Genomic DNA, 21423 nt, shown 5'->3' with positions numbered 1-21423 from the left:
TCCAAAAGGGTCCCACAAGGCCCAAGAGATCTGCTGTGTAAGGGCCAAGCTTCCTGGGGCTCAGTTCACTCTGGGCGGACTGGTCTTCTCCCGGAGGAGAAGGGACCTGATCTGTGTAGAAGCTGGATTCCCAGTCTTCTCGTCTTTACTCCTGGAAGGTTTAGCCATTATCCCAGACTACAACTCTTCTTTGTCAGCCTGGGCTCTACACTGTGCTCTTGTTTTTACACACACACCCATTCAGGTATATCCAGCATTGCTGCATGGGTCACTCTTTCAACCTCAGTCCCATTCTGAGGCATCTAGATTATTGCCTAGCAAATACTGTACAGGAATAGCTGAGGATACCACTAACCTTCCTTTGGCCAGTAACCCTTTCCCATTCTAAGGATACCAACACCATGACATGTACCTTAGCCTGATTATCTGTGTTGAGGACTGTATATGTCTCACCAGTTAAGTATTGTTCTGAAGACACCAGTTGCTCAGTCACCATGTGACACTGGCACCAGTGTCTCAGTGCTTCAGCTCTAACCCCATTAATATATGGCTATTGTCTGTTCTTCTCCAGGTTACTGGGCCAGACAGCCAGGGCAGTGACATTTACCCCACCCTCTGAGACAAGTTGCCTCAGTGAACTCTCGGACATGGTTAGGGCTCACCTGTGATCCCATCAGGAGACTTGCTACTGCATCTACTACAGGTGCATTAGAGGCATTATTTTTGTTGGGACAACTAAGGTCTCCAGGTCGGTGTCCAAGAGGTTTACAATTAGGATACTAAGCCTTCTTAGGATCCCAGTTCTTACCCAGGTTAGATTGTATAGAGTTTCGGGCCCACCCTCCTAAGAAGGTTTTTGGGGCCTTTAGAAAACTCTTTGTTCTTAACCTTTGCTTGATCACCATCTTTCCCACGGGGGGCTTAGCCCACCTTTCTTTGGTCATCCCCACCAGTGGTAGTTGTGGTCACCCTTGATTTGACCCAGTGGTCTGCCTTCTTCCCCAAATCCGGAGGAGAAAGTAGACCAAGGTCTAACTGGTGTAACTTCTCTTGAACACAATTACTTAGCAGATGCTCTTTCATAATTAAATTATAAAGCCCATCATAATCATGCAAATGGTTACCTTTCAACCAGCCACCTAGTGTTTTCACTGAAAAGTCTATAAATTTACCCAGGTCTGATTCTGAGTTTTTCGAGTCTCCCTGAACCTGGTCCTGTATTCCTCAGTGCTGAGTCCAATGCCCTCAATCAGGGTGCCCTTCATGAGGTCATAAGACTCAGCATCTGCCTCATTCAGTGTCAGGAGCCTGTCCCTACACTTTCCTAAGAACAGCTCCCAAAGAACTTAGCCCTAATACTTCTTACTCAGCTGCCTCATTTTACAGGCCCTTTCAAAGGATGTAAACCATTTGTGATATCATCACCCTCTGAGTATTTTGGGACAATCCCTTTGGGGATTTTAAGAGTCGAAAGCTTCATCCCTATTTATAATCTTGCTACCACCAGAGATAGGTCATAGGCCTATCTCAATTCTTTTTTTTCTATAGCCAAGGGTTTAGCCTGTAATGCTATCCTCTTGACTAATTTCTGAAGATCTGCATCTTCATTTTCTATCTCTTCTAGGTCACTACTAGGAGTGCTCCCAGTGAGGTTACTGTCAGAAGTGGTAGTGATGAAGTCACTATCAACATCATCCACTTCTGGGTCTTCAGCATCTTCTCCAGTGGGGGAACCTTTATTTGCCAAGGGCTTGTCTTTTTCTGCCAGTAACTACTGCAGATGAGCTTTTGTGGGTCTAGGTCTCATGGCAAGTTTCCATTCTTTACAGAGCTCCTTACGTTGGACCAACTTAAGGTGCTAATATGGTCCCAGGTTGAGCTCCTGTGAGGGCCCCTGATCAGAAATGGTTTTAAAGTAGTTTGGAACTTTTTAAAGAACCTAAAAAACTGCTAAGTAATTTTCAAAATGCCTACCTTACTTTACCACTTTTTACATTCTAAACAGTTATGCAAAGGTACTTAACCAAGGCCCTACAGCAATTTTTTCTACTGACAATTTTGGATTTCTTCATGGAACCACTTATTAACCAAGGGGTACAGTAGTTATCAAGTCTTGTATCCTACCACTGTACTACCAATGTAGGAAGCTGGATATTTATGCTATATGTCAATGATTTGATATACATTGTAAAGAATCCAGGGGTTCCCATATGAGTGGACAGGGGCTTGCTCTAGCAATCCCAAGGTGCTCTATTAGGGGTATTGTGGTCAAGCAGCCTTGGACTTAACCGAAAAGTGTGCAAGACATATGCATATGCACACAATGATCAATAAATGAGACACACGATTCAAGGGGTAGTTCCACACCAATTTATAAAAATAGTAAGTATATTTATATATGTTTAAGCATCTGAGAGAAATCATTCAGGTAAGTACATTTTTAAATTTAAATTCTTTACAGTTCAAAAAGTGGACACCGTGCAACTTTTGAGTTCTGCAATGTTATCCTATAAAAGGAAGAACAAGTTCTTCATGCAGGTATAGTACAGCGACTTACGGGATCAATCTCCAGGAGTTTAGGTGAGTGGTGGGCAAGGTATAACGCAGCACCACCAGCGGCACCAGGGAGGTCAGATGCAGGGTGCAAAACAGCATTGGGTGCACAATGTTATTCTATGGAGATTGGTCTCTGCCAACAGAGGCTGCAGGCTCTGGCTAGGAATCCAATCGCGCTGAACCAACAGGGGGGCACAGGCCTCACGATGCTCAGGTACAGGGGGACACCTTTGGTCCTGTTCTCCACAGCTCAGTGAGGACGGGTGCAGAGGTGTCCGTAGGCGTTTGTTTTTTTCCTCCCGGAGCAGTCGCGGTAGAGGGGGCATGCGTGCAGAGGCTTCAGGTGATGTTGGAGGGTCCAAGAGGGGTGAAACAATTATGGACTTGGGAGGGTTGGGGGAACTTGTTGACACCACTGTCTCACTTTGACTCGGTTTTGGACCAATGGGTGCAGGGGTAGATTCAGTTGTCATTTTTGGCGGTTCCGGAGGACTCAGAGTCCTATCTTGAGGAGTTGCTGCAAAATGCATGGAACAGTTCACCTGTCCTATGGACATCATGGTTCTTTATCTAAGGCATGCAGTCTTCCCGAGTTTCTGGAGTCAACAGCTGCACGACGAGTCAACTTTGGCACACTCTATGAGGGATACAGGCAGGCCGGCGGAGCTGGTACCAGGTGAGCTGCTTCTTCTCTCCGCTTCGGTGTCTTTTCTCTTCTTAGGTTATCAGGATCTGCTTCTCTGGTTGCAGGGACTCCCCTGCTTACTGGATTTAGGGGTGTTAAGGTCATGTAGAGTAGAAGCCAATGGGCTATTGACCCTTGGGGTCACTATGCCCCGATATAACAATTTCCAGTGGGAAGTGGGAATAACCCTGTCCCAGAATTCTTATGTATGCCATCACAAAGATAGCTACATCTGAAAAATCGTGTCCACCTCAGTTTAGCCTAACCTATGGGTAGTACTAGCCTGGGGGTGGCACAACAACCTAGCTAGCTCATTTCCCCACCTGCCCAGGTGCCAAAGGGGGCTCTGGACAAGGGGGACAGCTTCCTCTCCTGTTAGGGGGAGCCAGACTCGCATTTTAAAGGCAGAAGCTCTTTGAAGCGTGATACGCCTATAAAGGCTAATCAGCAGGTCATCCAGTGGGAGGGGGTGTTACACCCTCTTCCCGGACCAGCTTTTGTTCTGGACCTCCTGAGAGCAGAGGCTCTCCCCCTGGGAGGTCAGAACAGTGTCTCAGGTGGCAGGTTGGCAGAAACCAATCAGGGAGCACACCAGAGGCTGGTAGGTTCTGGATGCATGTATTGATAAATCGATCATTGAAATTAGTGTGGGTTTATCAATACGAGGTGCTTGATATAGAACATCCCTATTTTCCGTGAAGCCATTATGTAGCTAGGGAACTCGTTTTCACCAGTGTCCAGCACATGTTTTAAAATTGCTTCCTTGCCCTCTTGCACTGGCAGTAATAGGACTGACCAGCACAGAGGCATATCTGCTCATGCAGGTATGCCCTCACATGTAATATTCAGCACCCTGGGGTAGGATTGTCAGGCCTGCTGTGGGGTTGACTTACAAATATCACATGCAGTGTTAGGAGCCATGGCACACAGGGATGTGTGACAAGTCGTGTTCTCACTTTTATCTGCACCAAGACACGCAGCTTGCAATGGCAGCCTTGCATGTGATAAGGTGAGGGGTCCATTAGAGTGGCACAATTCGTGGCACTGCTCTTAGGGACCCTCTTTAGTACCTCCGCTCCTAGGTACCAAGGGTACCATTTACTAGGGACTTACGTAGGGTGTTAAAGGTTTTGCCAATTGGGGAAACAATTGAACTGTTTTGGGACACAGCTCTGGCACTGGGGACATGGTTAGCAGGAACCCAGTGCACTTTCAGTTGAAATCACATCAGTTACCAGGCAAAAAGTGGGGGTGACCATGTCAAAAAAGGCTACTTTTCTACAGGTAATCTTTGCATGCCCAGCAGCCGTTAGGGGATATTAATGATAAGAAAACTCTGATGGTTAATGCACTTGCTGAAGAGATCTGTGTTTTGCCTCGTAACAATTTTGAACCATAAAGTAGCATATAAGTTTAATGTGCTTGCTACAAAGAACATAGTGTAACAGATTTTATTTTTTGCAGCTAGGTAAACTGGTTACTGCTTTACACAGATCCTTGTGTTGCAGTGTATTAATTGCACTTCTTCTACTACAGCAGAGTAAGCTATACACCAGCATCTAGGAGCTGCACGCAAAGTGCAAGGCATGGGTTTAGAACCTTTTTTGTCTTAAACTTTCAATATTCTAAGGATGCTAAAAAGAACAGCTTTGAATATGAATAAAGTTTTATTAGTACAGACAACCCCAACAACTGTTATGTTTTAAATCATGACTTTAGAATTCTCTGAACCTAGCACATATCACATATATTGCCTACCAGTATGATACCCGACTACTACTGCTTGGAGCCCTCCATGTCTGAAGTAACATTTCCTCTACATTGGAGTACAGACTTGCATGATATACGGTCTCTGTATAATATATGTGTGTGTGTGAGATGTAAAGAGTTTTGACACCCTACAATGGAATAAGCACCACTACAAGAAATAAAATAAATTAGTAAGTGCTTTTTAACTTGTTATTTCGGTAACACTTCATACAGGAAGATGCACCTATCATTGTTACCGTGTATGCATAGATCTCTTAAGTAAATGTTTTGAACAAAGTCAAAAACCTGCCTCCAACCCATAGTTTCTCTCAAGTATTTGAAGCAATAAAGTGTTTGCCTTTCATTCCATCCTTTGCATTGGCACAAAAGGTATTAAGCTCCAGATAGTTCCCATCGAGGATGGTATTCGAACAAAAGGAGGGCTGATGATCCTTTAAATAAGGCCTTTGTTTTGTGCCCAACTGGAAGTGAAAATAGCAAAGTCCCATTACAGCGTGTATATTGCTTGTTGGAATAGAAAGGGGACAACGCGGGCACTCTGAATGTGTCCCGGTGTTGTCAAATTACACTAGGACAGTTCAGCATATTTCACAGAAACCAGCTCAGATGTTCGATCCCGGCTCAATAAAGCTACTGGATCCGAGATCTGCTGGGATCCCCCTTATTTCCTGCACTGGTATGGCCCACTACTGAGATTGTCAAAATCCTCAGCCAAAGGGAGGATCAGACCCTCTCTCCTGTTAACTCTATGAGTGGCACATAAACGCCCTATACTCAAGTGAAAAGACTAGGTCCTCAGTGACAATTTGTCTGGAAAAGTCAGCAACTCACACAAAACCCCATTTGTACAAGAATGAGTATTATGAGCAGTGCAGAGTTTACCTCACCCTTTGAATACCAGGAACAACAAAGGCTGCACCTCGCAAATTTCCTCAGGTACAAAATGACAGGTCAAGTCTGCTGTTATATATATATATAAAAAAACCTAGAAAATAATGGGACATAAGGATTGCGTGCGGAAAGTAGGAACATCTGCATATTATGCTCAATTTTGAAGGGCTTAACTTGTAACATGCAATAAATACGAAAACCCACGTTATCTGATTTTATTCAGTGTGATAAATATAGCATTCCCCAACAGGGCACTCACAATCTGGGTTTTTAGAGGGAAATGATTTGAACATAGTGATCAGTGCACAAGCTTTTGCATGATGTGGTTTATTCTCCTTCTTCTCCCACGAACCATGAGTAAGTATGCATCAATGGCAGTGACCCTGCACAAATCTAAATGAGGAAGGCAGGTCAATCACAATTAGGATTAAAAAACGTGATTTACTAGTCCAAGTTCCATAGTGTCTTTTCTATTGAGTATACTGCAATATTAACCCAATTCCCTTTATTCAAGTGACTTTTAGGAGAAGCTTTAAAACATTTCCTTCCCTTAGATGCAAAATTTATAGAATTGTTAGAAAGTAAAGTTTTAGTGTTCAGGGCCAGCTGGCACTTAAATGTGTTGGAGATTTTTTTGTGTGCAGCTTCACCACAGGCTCTACACTGTGGCTTTCTATGCAGCACTGCTACATTTTCATTTCTGGTGAGGAACTGCACAGGTCCAATATGTAATAATAATGATTAACCAATCTTAAAGTGATATGGCACTTTTGTGCACCTAATTCGTTAATACAATAAAGTGAATAGTGCACCTCATTCGTGGTCCACAAAAAAGGATGCAGATTTGGAAATATTTCGCCAGGAAATAACTGAAATGGCTTCCAAAGAGACCAGCATCTCGCTGAAGTGGGCTTGCAATAGATCCTCTTGGCAGAAAGTCCAGCCCAAATTTCATCACCACAGTCTTCCTGGTTCCCACTTAAGAGAAGTCCTTCCTTGTTCCGTCACAGGAAATGTGGTCAGTGCTCTCAATTTATGGATCTGCGCTCATCTGCATCCTCATCGCCGGAGAGCAGTGTGGCTGTGTCCACTGAATCCCTGGCCTCCTGTTCTGCCACTTGTGACCTTTTTGTAGTACCATTCAAGGCCCCGCCCTGCAAAGACAAAACAAGGGTGTGTGAAAATCTTGAAAAACGTCCTGACGTCACTTTGCATTACCTCCTGTTCACGGAGAAGTGATGTTGCAGTTTTTGACTTTTGACAATATAAAGTGACACACCCAGTGTTGCAGCCCACTTTATTTTACAAGCATGGCCTTGGCATTTCTTACAAAACTAAAAGTCTCTGGAAATTCGTTTTCTCAATAGAAGAGTCCTTATATTGGATTTTAATTAGCACAGTTTGCCCAGATTGCGAAGTCCTTGTTAGAAATGTTGCATTTAATGCCTTGGTTTGCTTCAATTAGAATCTGCACACAAACTCACAGGGATTACACTTTAAGCTTTGAAATCTCTTTTCAGACATGACCTGCTTGGGAGGCTAGAATGGCAATCACAGACCAGCTTCATGCTTTGGAATTCAATAGGAATTCAGGTGATCAATCCGAGAGGTGGAACTGGCTGTACCAGACCAACCAATCAACTAACTACATTACTACTCACTATTTTATAAAAAGTTGTTCTTAACAAATGTCACCATTTTAAGTAAACTTAGGTTTATCCTATTAGGAAATTACAAGATCTGTGTTTGAAATGCTAGTGGGCCCTTAACTCCGAATCAGTCACATATTAGACAAACATGAAGTTTGAAACCAATTTCAGCCCAACCAGCCTATCAAAAAGCTGCCTCGTTTTAAAATAAGTCAATCATTCTGTTTATTAAGATGTTTTTTCAGCTAACAATAATATTTTGCATTTTACTTAATGTTACGTTTTTTGTGTGTCTCAGCATTTGACAGTCTTGTAGCCAGGGCAGGCCTAGAGAAAGTGAGTCGGGCTCAGCATTCAGGGTAGAAGTGAAAATGGGACACTCACGGCTCCAATCTCGGTTTTTGAAGAAGGCTCCATTCTCGGTGAAGGACTGATTGTAGGTCATCCCCTGATACAGTTGAATGATTGCAGGGCGCTGGGGTGGAGTGGTGATGGCAAAAGCGAAACACCCTCAAGTGATGCATAAATTATTTTCTGCAGCGGAGTGCACCCTTTACACGTCACAAGTTATGTAATAGACATTTAAGAGACACATGGCAAGAAAGTGCACTTACCACATGTATCATGTTTTTTTAAACAAACTATTGTGTAAGTGTTGCAGTTGACACTATTAAAGAGTGCCTTTACTGTAGGATTAGAGACTTTACTCATATTAATGTGTTTAACCATAACCAAGTGTGATAATAAAACGGTCCTCATTTACTCGATAATGCACTCACCATAAACATGAAATGTGATTTCCCTAATGTGTGCTATATCACGAGAATAGCATTTATTAATTTAAAAGCTAAATGGAAACTATCCTTTCCTACATAGAATGTGATTTTATGGGAAACAATATAAAGTTTATGTAATACGTGAATTAATATTCCATATATGTGATTTAAATGAAGTTCTTAGTCATTCTTATTGCTGATTATTTTAAGGGCTTACTGCATATTATAAACCTAATACATTAGAAATGTATATTCATTTGTGTTTAAATGTGCACATGCATAATAAATGTGCACCATTGAAGTTAATGTTTAAGTTGTCATATGTAGGCCTGTGTTTCACCATCTTAAGTACATTTGATCTCTTCGGCAAGTTCCAGGAGCACAGTTCTGGTGCAAATTGTAGGCTTGAACCATGACTGGCTGTGGTAGAGTATTCTGTTGGACGTTCCGTATTTGGGAAGCTGTTGATTTAAAAACATCTCCGCAATTTTAGATGATGTTGGCAACAGGGAGATGGGTCTGTAATTACTTGGAATATTGGGGTCTGTTTTGTGTTTTTAAAAAAAGGGACAAACTCTTGGCCTATTTCTAGTTAAAGGGGACAATCCAAGACGCAAGAGATTTATTAAGTAGGGAGTTGAACACTGGATTGATAGCATACACTCCCTTTGCAAGAACAGGTGGGACAAGGGGCAGAAGGAGAGCTTGAGATTGAGAATGGCCAGTCTCAAATCCTCTGTCAAGATTGGTTCAAAAGAGGAGAGTTTAAAGGTGATGGCACCAGGAGAAGCTAATTCTCTTTTACAATTTCTCAAGCGCGTTCTCTAAGCAATTCACACAAAACAATGCAAGAAATTTCAACAGCTAACTTTGTCTTCTCCACTAAAGAATTTCAAGATTATTCATACACACAAGAAGCTATTACGAATGACATTTTCAGACCTATTCTAACATTCATTTCAAGTCAAACCTTGACTAGTGGGATCGCACTCGGATTGATACAGTCACTCCCGACACACTGAGATCAACTATACCAACCACATGTCACTCTCACACAAAGGTAAAGTCCCTATCTCAATAATACTGTTGAGACATCTGACAACAGGCACCACAACATAGCAGACAACTACACCCAGTGTCTTCTACTCTGCGACTCCACTTTATGTCTCTTATCCCAGGATCTTAGGCCATGACGGACCCAATAACTTCTTCAACTTCTCTGCATCATGCGCCACATTCACACATCAACCTAAATCAGCTCCACATAACACCACACAACCATTTTAAGATAAGGCAATCTAAGCATAAGTAATTGCAATGTACAACCCTATTAATACTCCCACTCCTCCTTTGCTACAAGTAGTTCCCGAACCGGTACAAATCCATCAATTCTTCGACCTAACCATGGGGTTTTGGGGTTTGGACTGGGCTTGGGCAATTTCAAGATAGGACACCCTAACTTCCTCACGTCAGTGAGAACCATTCTCTGCTACCAGATTTGATACAGCGTTTTCTGGGCCCACTTGTTTACCTTTGGTCCTCAAATGGACCTATCTCTCCGACTGAAAGGTGATAGGAGTTAGCATTAACATTAATCAACAATTCAATTAACAGTGCAGCCCATTTGGCTACACAATGAGGACCAGGAATCTGTAGCTTGGGTTAAGAAGGTTTATTGCAAATTTAAAATTAAGTTCTAGTACATAACTCGCAGTACCATGCTATAAAGATACAGAATATTAACTGGGATACCCAACATCTTAGAAAAGTTTAGGTGTACCAGAATGAGCTATACAAGAAATTCTGTCACTGTGATTACAAAATATTAATAAATGCAATTGATGTTCAGAGAAAAGTCTCAAATGTTGTTGTTTAAGCATAGTAAAATGTACAATAACAGCAGTTAGGGTCCAACAAAGAGGATGGTTCTAATTCTCTAGCGAGTTTAAAAAAGCAGGGACTTTCAGAAAGGAAATCCGAATCAAGCAAAGGAAAAAAGGTGTATACGGGATCAGCATCTCAGAACCTCGGTCAAGAGTCATCTATGTGTCAAGAGAAAAGTGTTAGCCTAAGCCAAACTTAGGAAGGGATCAGATAGGCATTGCGGTCTAAACCTCTAAAGGACTGAGAAGGTTAGAAAAAGACGTACAGCATCTCTGGAAAAAGGTTTCTGCTGCAGTCTGACGCAGTGATCATAAAATTATAACAAATATAGTCCACTGGGTAACACCCACTTTGCACTCATCATCAAGGGTCCATTGATTCAGTGAAGGTTCTTAAGCACAGATGGATACATCGGGGAAAAATTGCACACTAAACATATTCTCATGTACACATCACTTGGTAACATTTACTCAATAGGTCTTTCAGTTGATGCTCTTGTGCTCTTGTTCCCCATGTTCCTTCGTCAAAGTCTTCTTCTCAGGCTCTTGTCTCTATTTCTAGTACAGTAAAGTAGTCATTCTACAACTTACAATGCATGTGAATACGTGCAAGAGAGATGTTGAGTTAGCAGAAAAATGAAATCTGCTTTTCCTCCTACTCAGAAGCTTCTATTTTGACCAATTTCGGGCAGGAAACTTACTCTCAACACACTTATTTTAGTTCCAGAAGTGATAATTCACATGCAATAGTCATTTACAGTCAAAAGATTAAACATTAAAAAAAGAACATTTCTGATTATCTGGAGAAAGTTCGACAGGTCTGGAGGGTCATCGTTTTTCATCAGAAAATTGATTTTTTGGACTGTACAAAAAACGATTCAAAATGTCATTTGGATTGCGCCTCATGATAAATAACCACTTTTTAAAGCCTCACAGTGACCAAAATTGCCATTTTTACAGACTTTTCTCTTACTCAGAAGCTTCTACTTTGACCAATTCCAGGCAGGAAAATGACTCTCAACACACTTATTTTAGTTCCAAAAGTGATAATTCACATGCAATAGTCATTTACAGTCCAATGATTAAATATAAAAAAATGACCATTTCTGACCATCTGGAGAAAGTTTGACAGGTCCGGGGTGCTACTTTAGATGCTGGTGGTAAAGCAGTTCTTGTTTTGCTGGACCTTTCTGCCACTTTTGATATGGTCCCGCACTCCAAGCTGCACGTCTGTTGTCATGATATAAGCATCAGGGGCTCAGCTCTAAATTGGCTGAAATCCTTTCTTGAAGATAGATACCAAGAGGTTTGGTAGCCACCTTTTTCATCTAGAAAGAATAGTGTCTCGGTGGGAGTGCCCCAGGACTCGACCCTCAGCCCAACATCTATATGACACCCTTGGTAAAGCTGGTCGAGTCTTTTGGGGCCAAGATAATCTCCTACACTGACAACACTCAGTTAGTTTTTTCTTTCAAGAAAGACGAGCCAAACAACCAAGTGCCATCAAACCCTGCTTATCTGTGGTCTTTCAGTGGATGGGTTTTAATCAGCTCAAATGAAACACTGTTAAAGATTGAGATTCTTTGCTTAAGGTATGTTTTCACTCTCAAACTGCAAGGTCACTGGCTGGATGAGGCTCTCCCACCCAACGCCCAAGCAGAAGTAGTGAAAAACTTGGAAGTCAAGATTGACAAACAGTTGGCACTACAAACTCAAATTAACACAGTAGTTGGCACATGCCCCTGTCTGATGCGAACGGGCAAAAGATTTCTGCAATTCCTTTCCCTGCCCGCAAAGATTACCGTTCTCCTGGCCCAGGTGGTTCCAGATTGGACTATGCCAAGGCCCTTTATGTGGGACTGCCACAACACCTGCGGCAGAAACGACAAACCATTCAGAATGCAGCGGGGTGCCTGGCTCTCAAATTACATAGGCAATCTTCAATTTTGTCTCATCTGAAAACCTACATTGGCTTCCTGTTAGAAAAAGACATTGATCCTCATGCACAGGGGGCTAAACCAGTCTCCTGGCCTCCTTGTCCTGCAAGCTTACTGCAACGTCTGTGCCCGTGCTCTGTACAGGTCCTTCCAAGGCCTGTGGACATCCAAGACAACAAAAGGAATCTCCTCACCTACATCTGCAGGCACCATAACACAATTGACCGGTTTGCCGATCCTGGGCTTCCACGGACTCCACAAGACTCAGGAACTCAGGTGGTGGATCTGTTCTCCCTCGAGCCCTGAGTTGTCTTCTCATCAATTTGAGGCCAGTATCCCTCATCGGGGTCTCTACAACCAAACCCCTGTGCACCGCATCGTTGCATCGCTGCACCGCACGGCAACTGCCCCAGTAGTCCCGACCGACTTGTGGCACCAGAGTCGGATGCTTTGAAAGGTTCTATCAACGAGTCTGTCCCAGCTGCTATAACTGATTTGCGCTGAGGCGGTTGGCTGGAACAGACGGACTCTGTCGTCTTCAGCGTCATGGTAGCTCGTACAGAGTTACCGACTCGGCACGACGGTGCTTGAAGCTCCTCATCACCTTTTGACCTTGAACTCGAGGGGCCTTCGTCTTCTGTGCCTCCTGGTTACCCCTGAGTGGCATACACTCTATCCCCTCTGCTTTCAGGTACTCTCTGACTCAAACTCACGTGTGGGTTACGACCGACTCTTTTCATTCTCCGGTGGTAAGACTGCAACCACAACTTACCCATTGAGAAGTATTGAGTACACGGTTGTGTATCCTATTTGCACACGACCTTTGTGGAGTTCCTAGACTCTCACCTGGGGTGGTTCCTTGGACCCCCGACTCTTCTACGTCTCCTGGGTCAAGTCTCAACTTAGGTCGTAGTTTGCATCCCACTATTTTGATATTTGGTCTGGTCTCCCCCCTGGGGACCACTGTGCATTGGTGCTACTTGCTATTCTATGTCCAAAGTATTGTGTGCATTGTGATTAACCCTGGGCGTAGTTTGCGTAGTAGTGCCTCGCTACGCGAAGTGCACTTCGCACTACGCAAGCTACGCATAGCTACGCATAGCTACACGAGCTGCGTAGTGCGGTAGGGAAAATGCTGTTCGCACTTATTGCACAGTGCTGGATGCTTGTCCGCACTGTGCAATCATTGCAAATGGCATCTTGCACAGTGCAAGTGGTAGTTTTCTGCCGCTCGAGTAGATTTGTACTCGAGCGGCAGTTTTTTCAACACGGACTGGTAGTTTCTCATCGCGAGCGGTCATGAGCATACGCGACCACTTGCAATGAGAAACCTGACCTCCCTGCGTTGAGAATCTCGCCGGGAGGTTTATTTTCCACGCTCGCGATCGGCAACTTGATGTTGCTGATCGCAAACGAGGAAAAAGTCTCGCCGGGACGTCATTTTGCTCGCTCGCGGTCGCCAACTTGACATTGAGGTCCGCGAGCAAGCAAAAAATGCCCGCTACGCTACTTGTTTTTGCACTGTGCTACGTGCAATTCGCGTAGCGCGTAGTTGCGCAAACTACGCGAGCGGAGCGTAGCTCTACGCCCAGGGTTAATAGTGATTATCTCTCCGGGTAGGTGATATTGTAATCAGTTAGTGAGTGATTGTAATAAGGAATATGCTATTTACCAGGATGCATCTGTTCTTGGCATGTAGAGCTGCAGATCTATACACTTTTGCATAGATCGCCATCTGGTGTTGGGCCCGGATGTTTGCAGTTTGTTTTTCTTCTTGGACAGTCTTTGGAAGTCACGAGTTCGGTGACTCCTCCTTCCGTCCGTACTGCGCATGGTCTTCGGCTCCATCCTCAGATTGTTTTTCGCCAGCAGGGAAAAGATGGAGCGTAGTGATAATAGTAAGAAACCCATGTGTGTTGTATCTAAATAAGATAGACTGGAACGGATACAGGTAGCCGGGGAGGCGGGTGGGCGTGTATAGATCTGCAGCTCTACATGCCAAGAACAGATGCATACTGGTAAGTAGCATATTCCGTTCGAGGCATATGAGCTGCAGATTATACACTTTTGCATAGATTATATAGCAGTAACCAGCCCTAGCGGCGACCACCGGTATCCGTTGCAGTGGTTTGAAATAGTGTCTTTAGTACAGCCTGGCCCACACTAGCTTGTTGTTTGGAGTGCACGTCTACACAGTAATGTGTTGTGAAGGTGTGCGGTGTTGACCATGTGGCTGCTTTGCAGATGTCATCTAAGGGTATGTTCCCTAGAAAAGCCATAGAAGCCCCTATCTTTCTTGTAGAGTGGGCTTTAGGTGGAACAGATAATGTTCTTTTTGCTTTGTGATAGCAAATGTGTATGCACTTTACAATCCACCTGGCTATCCCTGATTTAGAGATGGGGTTGCCTTTATGCGGTGGAGAGAAGGAGACAAACAACTGTTTAGTCTTTCTGAAAGGTTGCGTTCTTTGTATGTAGTACAGTAAAGCCCTTTTAACATCAAGTGTATGTAGAGCCCTTTCCGCAACAGATTGAGGTTGCGAGAAAAAAAACGGTAATTCCACCGATTGATTAAGATGGAAGGGGGAAATGACCTTGGGCAGAAATTTTGGATTTGTGCGAAGTATCACCTTGCTGTGATGTATCTGTAAAAAGGGTTTTTGTATAGTGAACGCTTGTATCTCACTAACCCTTCTAAGGGAAGTGATAGCTACGAGGAAAGCTGTTTTCCAAGTGAGGAACTGTAGCTCACATTTATGCATTGGTTCGAAAGGCGGACCCATTAGCCTTGTAAGAACTACGTTTAGATTCCATACAGGGGAAGGTGGTGCCCTGGGTGGAATTACTCGTTTAAGGCCTTCCATAAAGGCTTTAATAGCAGGCACTCTGAACAGTGATAAATGCTGTCTGTTTTGTAGGTAAGCAGCAATTGCTGCTAGGTGTAGACGTATGGATGAATATGCCAGGTTACACCTTTGAAGATGGAGCAGATAGCATATGATGTGCTGTATGGATGCATCTAAAGGGTTGATTGTATTGTTACGGCAGTAAACAACAAATCTCTTCCACTTTGCGGCATAGCATGCTCGAGTGGTAGGACGTCTGGCTTCCTTGATAATGTTCATGCAATCAGGGGGAAGATTAAGGTATCCAAATTCTAAGATTTCAGGAGCCAGATCGCAAGGTTGAGCTGAGCTGGGTCCGGGTGCCTGATTTCTCCATGGTTCTGGGTTAGGAGGCATGGGGACAGGTGCAGTTTTTGATGTGGTACCACCGATAGCTGTAGTAGTGTGGTGTACCACGGCTGCCTGGCCCATGTTGGAGCAACCAGAATGAGTGTGAGGGAATGCTGTTGTAGCTTCCTTACCACTAATGGAATTAGCGGGAGAGGTGGAAAGGCGTATGCAAATTTGCCTGACCAGTTCATCCATACCGCATTGCCTTTGGACAATGGGTGTGGGTATCTGGCGGCGAAGCTTGGGCATTTTTTGTTTTCGTGGGTGGCGAAGAGGTCTATGTGAGGATGCCCCCACTTGTGGAAGAATGGGTGAAGAACTTGTGGATGCAGTTCACATTCGTGCATTTGCTGCTTTTGTCTGCTGAGCAGATCTGCCATGGTGTTTTGTATGCCTGGGACGTGTTGTGCCAGGAGAAAGATTTTTTGTGGAATTGCCCATCTCCATATGCTCTGTGCTAAGCGGGAGAGCTGGGGAGAGTGTCCCCCCCCCCTGTTTTTGAATATAATACATTGCAGTCATATTGTCTGTGCGAATTAGGACTGCTTTGGCTGAAATTTGTTTCTGAAACGATTTCAGGGCTAGAAAGATCGCCAATAACTCCAGATGGTTGATGTGAAGTAACCTCTGTTGTGGCGTCCATAGCACTTGCACTGTGAGGTGTAATAGATGCGCTCCCCAGCCGGAGAGCGATGCGTCGGTTGTTAGAATCACCTGAGGAACCGGGTCCAGGAACGGTCGCCCTTTGGAAAGGTTTGTGGTGTTCCACCACTGCAGAGATCGATGAGTGCGGCCGTCCACCAACACCAGATCCGTCAGCTGACCCTGGGCCTGGTTCCACTGGAGTGCTAGGCACTCTTGGAGTGTACGCATGTGAAGTCTTGCATGAGGCACTATGAAAATGCAAGACATCATCATCCCTATTAGTTTCATGAACACTCTTGCTGGTAGAGAGTGTTGAAGAAGGAACTTTTGGCGCAGGGCTTGCATGCTTGCGATCCTGGCTGAGTTGGGATAGGCTATAGCTTTTGAGGTGTCTATAGTGGCACCGAGGTATTGCTGTGTGTGAGACGGTATCAAGTGGGACTTTTGGTGATTCACCGTAAAGCCTAGCTGGTGGAGTAGTTGTATGGTAGTGTTTGTATTTTGTACACACTGGAGGTAGGACGCGGCTTTCATGAGCCAGTCGTCCAGGTAGGGGAAGACGTGAATGTTTTGTCTTCGGAGGTGTGCTGCCACTACTGCCAGGCATTTGGTAAACACCCGTGGTGCGGTTGTGACCCCGAAGGGGAGAACCTTGAACTGATAATGTTGGCCGTCTACCACAAATCGGAGGTACTTTCTGTGAGCAGGGTGTATTGGGATAAGAAAGTATGCGTTTTCAGGTCCAGTGTAGTGAGAAAGTCGCCTTGACGGAGGAGTGGGAGAACTTGCTGAAGAGTTACCATATGAAAATGGTCTGAATGGATGTATGCATTTAGAGGCCGGAGGTCTAGAATGGGCCGTAGGGTCTCGTCTTTCTTCGGTATGAGAAAGTACAGAGAGTAGACCCCTAGATTTTGCTGATCGACGGGTACCTGCTCTATCGCGTGTTTTTGCAGGAGGGAGAGTACCTTTTGTTTCAGAAGTGTGGTATGTTCTTGTGACATCGCACGGTGTCTGGGTGGAATATTTGGGGGGGTAGAAGTTAGTTCGAGACAGTACCCTGACTGAATAATTTGGGTTACCCATTTGTCTGATGTTATGGCCTCCCAGGTTTGAAGGAAGTCTTGTAGTCTGCCCCCGACCGGAGTGGAATGGTCTGGGGGGAGCGGGGGAAAGTCATTGTGTGGGCGGTGTGGCAGAACGGGCGGTGTTGGTTTTGCCCCTGCCTTTATTATTGTTTCCTCGATATCCACCTCTTTGGTAGCCCTTTGAGAAGGTATTTTGAGGAGGGGACTTGTAGGAAGTGGAGGCGTTATCGGAAGAGTAACCTCTGCCAGAGCCTCGAAAGGAGGAACGGCGAAAGGAACGTCTAGGGGTTTGTGATTGCAGGGCTCCCATAGACTTCGCCGTGTCTGTATCCTTCTTCATTTTTTCCAGGGCTTCGTCTACTTTTGGGCCAAATAAGTGTTGTTGGTCAAAAGGGTGGTTTAAGATAGATGCTTGGACCTCTGGTTTAAAGCCTGAAATTCTGAGCCAGGCGTGACGGCGAAGCAGGACACTGGTGTTTATAGCCCTGGACGCCGTGTCTGCTGCGTCAAGTGCACATTTAATAGAGGTGTTGGTAATAATCTTTCCCTCTTGTATTAGCTCATGAGCTTTATTCTTATATTTCTCCGGGAGATGCTGCATGAGAGCCTCCAGCTCATCATAGTGTGCTCTATCGTACCTTGCTAGCAGCGCCTGCGTGTTGGCGATGCGCCACATATTGGCAGCCTGCGAGGCAGTGCGTTTGCCTGACACATCTAAAAGCTTGGACTCCTTATCAGGTGGTGGAGCCTCACCAGATGACTGAGAGTTGGAGCGCTTCCTAGCTGTGGAAACCACTAGTGAGTCTAGGGGCGCAGGTCCTTTAATATAGACAGGATCCGTGGGGGCTGCCTTGTACTTCTTTTCTATTCTGGGGTTCAAGACCCTAGCTCTAACGGGGTCTTTGAAAACCTCTGTGGCATGCTTGGTCACCCCTTTAAGCATGGGTAATATAGCGGTGGATTTATCTGCTATGTCAAATGTATCAAGTAGGAAGTCTTCCTCAACTGGATCACTGTGTAATTCCACCCCATGGTAATGTGCCGCCCGTTGTAAGAGGTGGTGGAACCCCAGGGAGTCCTCTGGTGGAGACGGCCTGGATGGATAGAGATCATCCTGAGGCACATCTGGGACAGAGTACTCACGACCCTCTGCGCCGGTGTGATCTCCTCCACGTCGGAGTCGTCGGCCTCGGAAGCGCTGACGACATCTTCCTCCCGCTCGGTGTGCAGCTGTCCCGACGCTCCGGTGTCTTCTCCGAAGATGTCAGGTGGAGCCGAGGTCGATGAGTGCGCCATGGTGCGTCGAGCTCGTCGATCCCGAATAGTCTTTTTCGATCGAAAAGACTTGCAGGCGGGGCAGTCTCGGGCCTCGTGTTCGGGAGAGAGGCAGAGGTTGCACACCTGATGGAGGTCGGTGTGGGAAAATTTAGACCCACATTTTGGGCACTTCTTGAAGGGAGTCCTTTCCATCGGCCGAGACCGGAGTCGAGGTAGGCCCGAAGGCCGCTGCCGATGTCTGGAATCGAGGAAGTGCCGAAGAGAGAGATGAAGAAGTCGATTCCGTCTAAAGAATCTCGATGGACGAGGATTTTTCGTCGAAGGTCGAACTGGAAAGGTTCGAAGCCGGAGCACGAAGTATTACATCCGAGCCCGATGGCGGAAAAAAACAATCTGAGGATGGAGCCGAAGCCCATGTGCAGTACGGACCGAAGGAGGAGTCACCGAACTCGTGACTTCCAAAGACTGTCCAAGAAGAAAAACAAACTGCAAACATCCGGGCCCAACACCAGATGGCGATCTATGCAAAAGTGTATAATCTGCAGCTCATATGCCTCGAACATATATATTTTATTTTATTATATATATTTTTATAAGTACTGTGAGTGGTTCTTTTTCATTTAGCCCATACTAATAAATTAGATAATGGTAAACCAAGCTGCTTTGCACTCCTAGATTAAGCCTGAAGGCTGCTCTTCACAGCTTCCACTTAGAGAGCTTTCTATGGTTATCTAAACTCCTAAAATCACCATAAATATATAGTAAGCGCAGGGTGCTACTCTTACACAAGTGAGCACCATATACTGACCCGGCTTTACAAATGCCTGCCCAAATTTCTGGGTGAAGTGTGTGGCACACAGACAAGGCACTGGGTACATGCTGCCCACACTCACAGAGTCCGGTCTCCACCTGTTCCTGATGTGCCGATGGTTACAGTGAGACAGAGGGAACAGGTTAGTCAAGCTGTTTAATAGCAGCAAGAAGCTGGGACAGCACTCGTTTGGCTGGATGGGGGTCTGAGAGAATCAACAGTTGAAGTAGGTACAGAGGGGTCTCATCCTGTAGTGTTGACTGTGCCAGATTCAGACCCTTGTGAAGAGTCTAATACAGTTGTAACACAAGTTGTACCTGGAGACCAGTGGCTAAGGAGACAAGAGAGAGAGAGAGAAGTTGCCTGTATGAGGTGCACGTACCACAAACTATCCCAGAAGATACTGAAGGATTTGGTCAAAGTGACAGTGATGAAGAAGGGCCAAAGGTAAGGGGATCAAAGAGAGCTAGGGTACACTTTTGGAGGTATTCTTAATTTAAATGGACTTACCTAGCAGTCAAATAATGGGAGAGAGCATTTTTCACCTTTTGTTAGAACAATCTGCATCCAATTGAGCCTCCTTGAACTCACCTTTGTGGCTGAACTGAGTTTTGAAATTGCATTGCCACTAAATAGACGGAGTCAATTTATTTTGGAGGTGATCATTGGTGAGTTTGAACTGCGCATTTACTAGAGACAGAACTTAATAGATTTGCCCAAAAAACAAAGAAGAGTACCAAGGCCAGAGTTGGTGAAGGATCCTAAGGATGTCCCTTAGAAGAACAAGGAGTAATGCTAAGGAAGTCTCCTGAAGATCATTATACATATTCTACAGGAAGAGACATTTGAACTTTGCTTTGCCGTCTGTGCAAGTGAAAACTAAACTGAAAGAAATTTGCTGCACTCTTTTAACTAGCGGTCTATCATGAAAGAACGTATGGAATCCAACACAAACACTAAAAGATGTAAACAAATATGTGCATGAGTATTTGCTGTTGTGACACAAGTGCTAGTTGCTTTAATTATAATTCTGAAATTGCCCCATCCTTTAAAGGGAGCAGAACCAAAGTCTACACGTACTCCTTAAATGCCATTTCCTACGACAATAGCTTACCTGCCGTAGATGAGAAAGTCTTACATGTAGATGCTTCTCGAGGAGATTACTCATTGAATGCTTATTCAAAACTGCTTTTTATTTTTTTTAAACAAACTTTACTGCCTTTTACAGTTCGTTCAGCCGTTTCGCTGGTGGCTGGACAGGTAAATGCTTAACATTCCCAGATCAATAGATCCCCTTATGTATTACGCATACACATATTTGCATTGTCCTTGGTTCCAGCTGTCATATCCTTTGCACAACAAGGGTTATTTTATGCAGATTCTTTTCCCCCCTCCCCCTACCCTCCCCCAACAAGGTATCTAACACCCTTCCCCCGCTTCCCCTCCCGCCCCCGCACTGCTGTCTCCTACATTTGTCTATTGAGCTCAGTTATTCACTTCTACTTTTCCTTGCGGTGTGTGTTTGTGTTACTCAGTCGCCTCATTTCCAGGTCCTGACCCTACCTTGTCTAAGGGTATCATATGCACTCAGCGTTTGGGTTCTGCACTCCTACCCCCTCCTGATCTTGCCTCTGGTGGTTCCCCTGCCGTGGCGGTCTCTCGGGCGTGGAGGCCTCAGAGTCTCGGTCATAGTTCCTCGTTTCTTCCATCAAAACCTCCCATGCACGAGCTCTCTCCAACTTGACTACTCCTCGTCTCGGGTTTTTGAACAAATTCGTGCCCCTGCACCCAGCCCATTTCACTAACTCTTGCTTCCATCTGTAAACATTGGGGTCATCGGGAGCCTTCCATCTGCTAGTGATTTCTCACTTAGCAAGTATGAAAGCGAGATATTGGAGCCTGTCTGTGGTCTTAGTTTTGGTGGTGTGTGGGAACAGGCTGAGCAGGACATGTGCCGGTATGCATGGGATTACCCTCCCCGTTATCCTAGCTGTCTCCCAGGTTACTTCCTGCCAGTAGTGCGTCAGAGAAGAGCATCTACATATCATGTGAATAAAAGTCGCCCCTTGTGTATTACATCCCGGGCACTTGGCGTCCTCCCTAGCTAAGTATCAGTTAATATGTTCTGGGGTTTTGTATGCTCGGTGAAGTATATATAAACTAATCAGGCTGAAGCGTGCATTTCGGGATACTTTGGTTGTCCGTACCATTATGTTCT

At 44.9% G+C, this 21423-nt stretch overlaps 1 protein-coding gene across 1 annotated transcript in view; it reads right to left on the bottom strand.

The window, feature by feature from the left end:
• Window positions 1-4889: 4889 nt before the first annotated feature.
• Window positions 4890-21423, bottom strand: part of LOC146790038 (lysosomal dipeptide transporter MFSD1-like) — a 103172-nt gene continuing 86638 nt past the window's right edge. The window contains exon 13 of the mRNA XM_085628368.1: window positions 4890-7056. Within this exon, the coding sequence (XP_085484494.1) occupies window positions 6931-7056 (126 nt within the window). The 3' untranslated portion in view covers window positions 4890-6930. The remainder of the gene's footprint in view (window positions 7057-21423) is intronic.

The sequence above is a fragment of the Triturus cristatus genome, chromosome 10 (genome assembly GCF_964204655.1).
Source record: "Triturus cristatus chromosome 10, aTriCri1.1, whole genome shotgun sequence".
Classification (NCBI taxonomy): Eukaryota; Metazoa; Chordata; class Amphibia; order Caudata; family Salamandridae; genus Triturus; species Triturus cristatus.
This window is presented reverse-complemented; position numbering and strand designations above follow the sequence as displayed.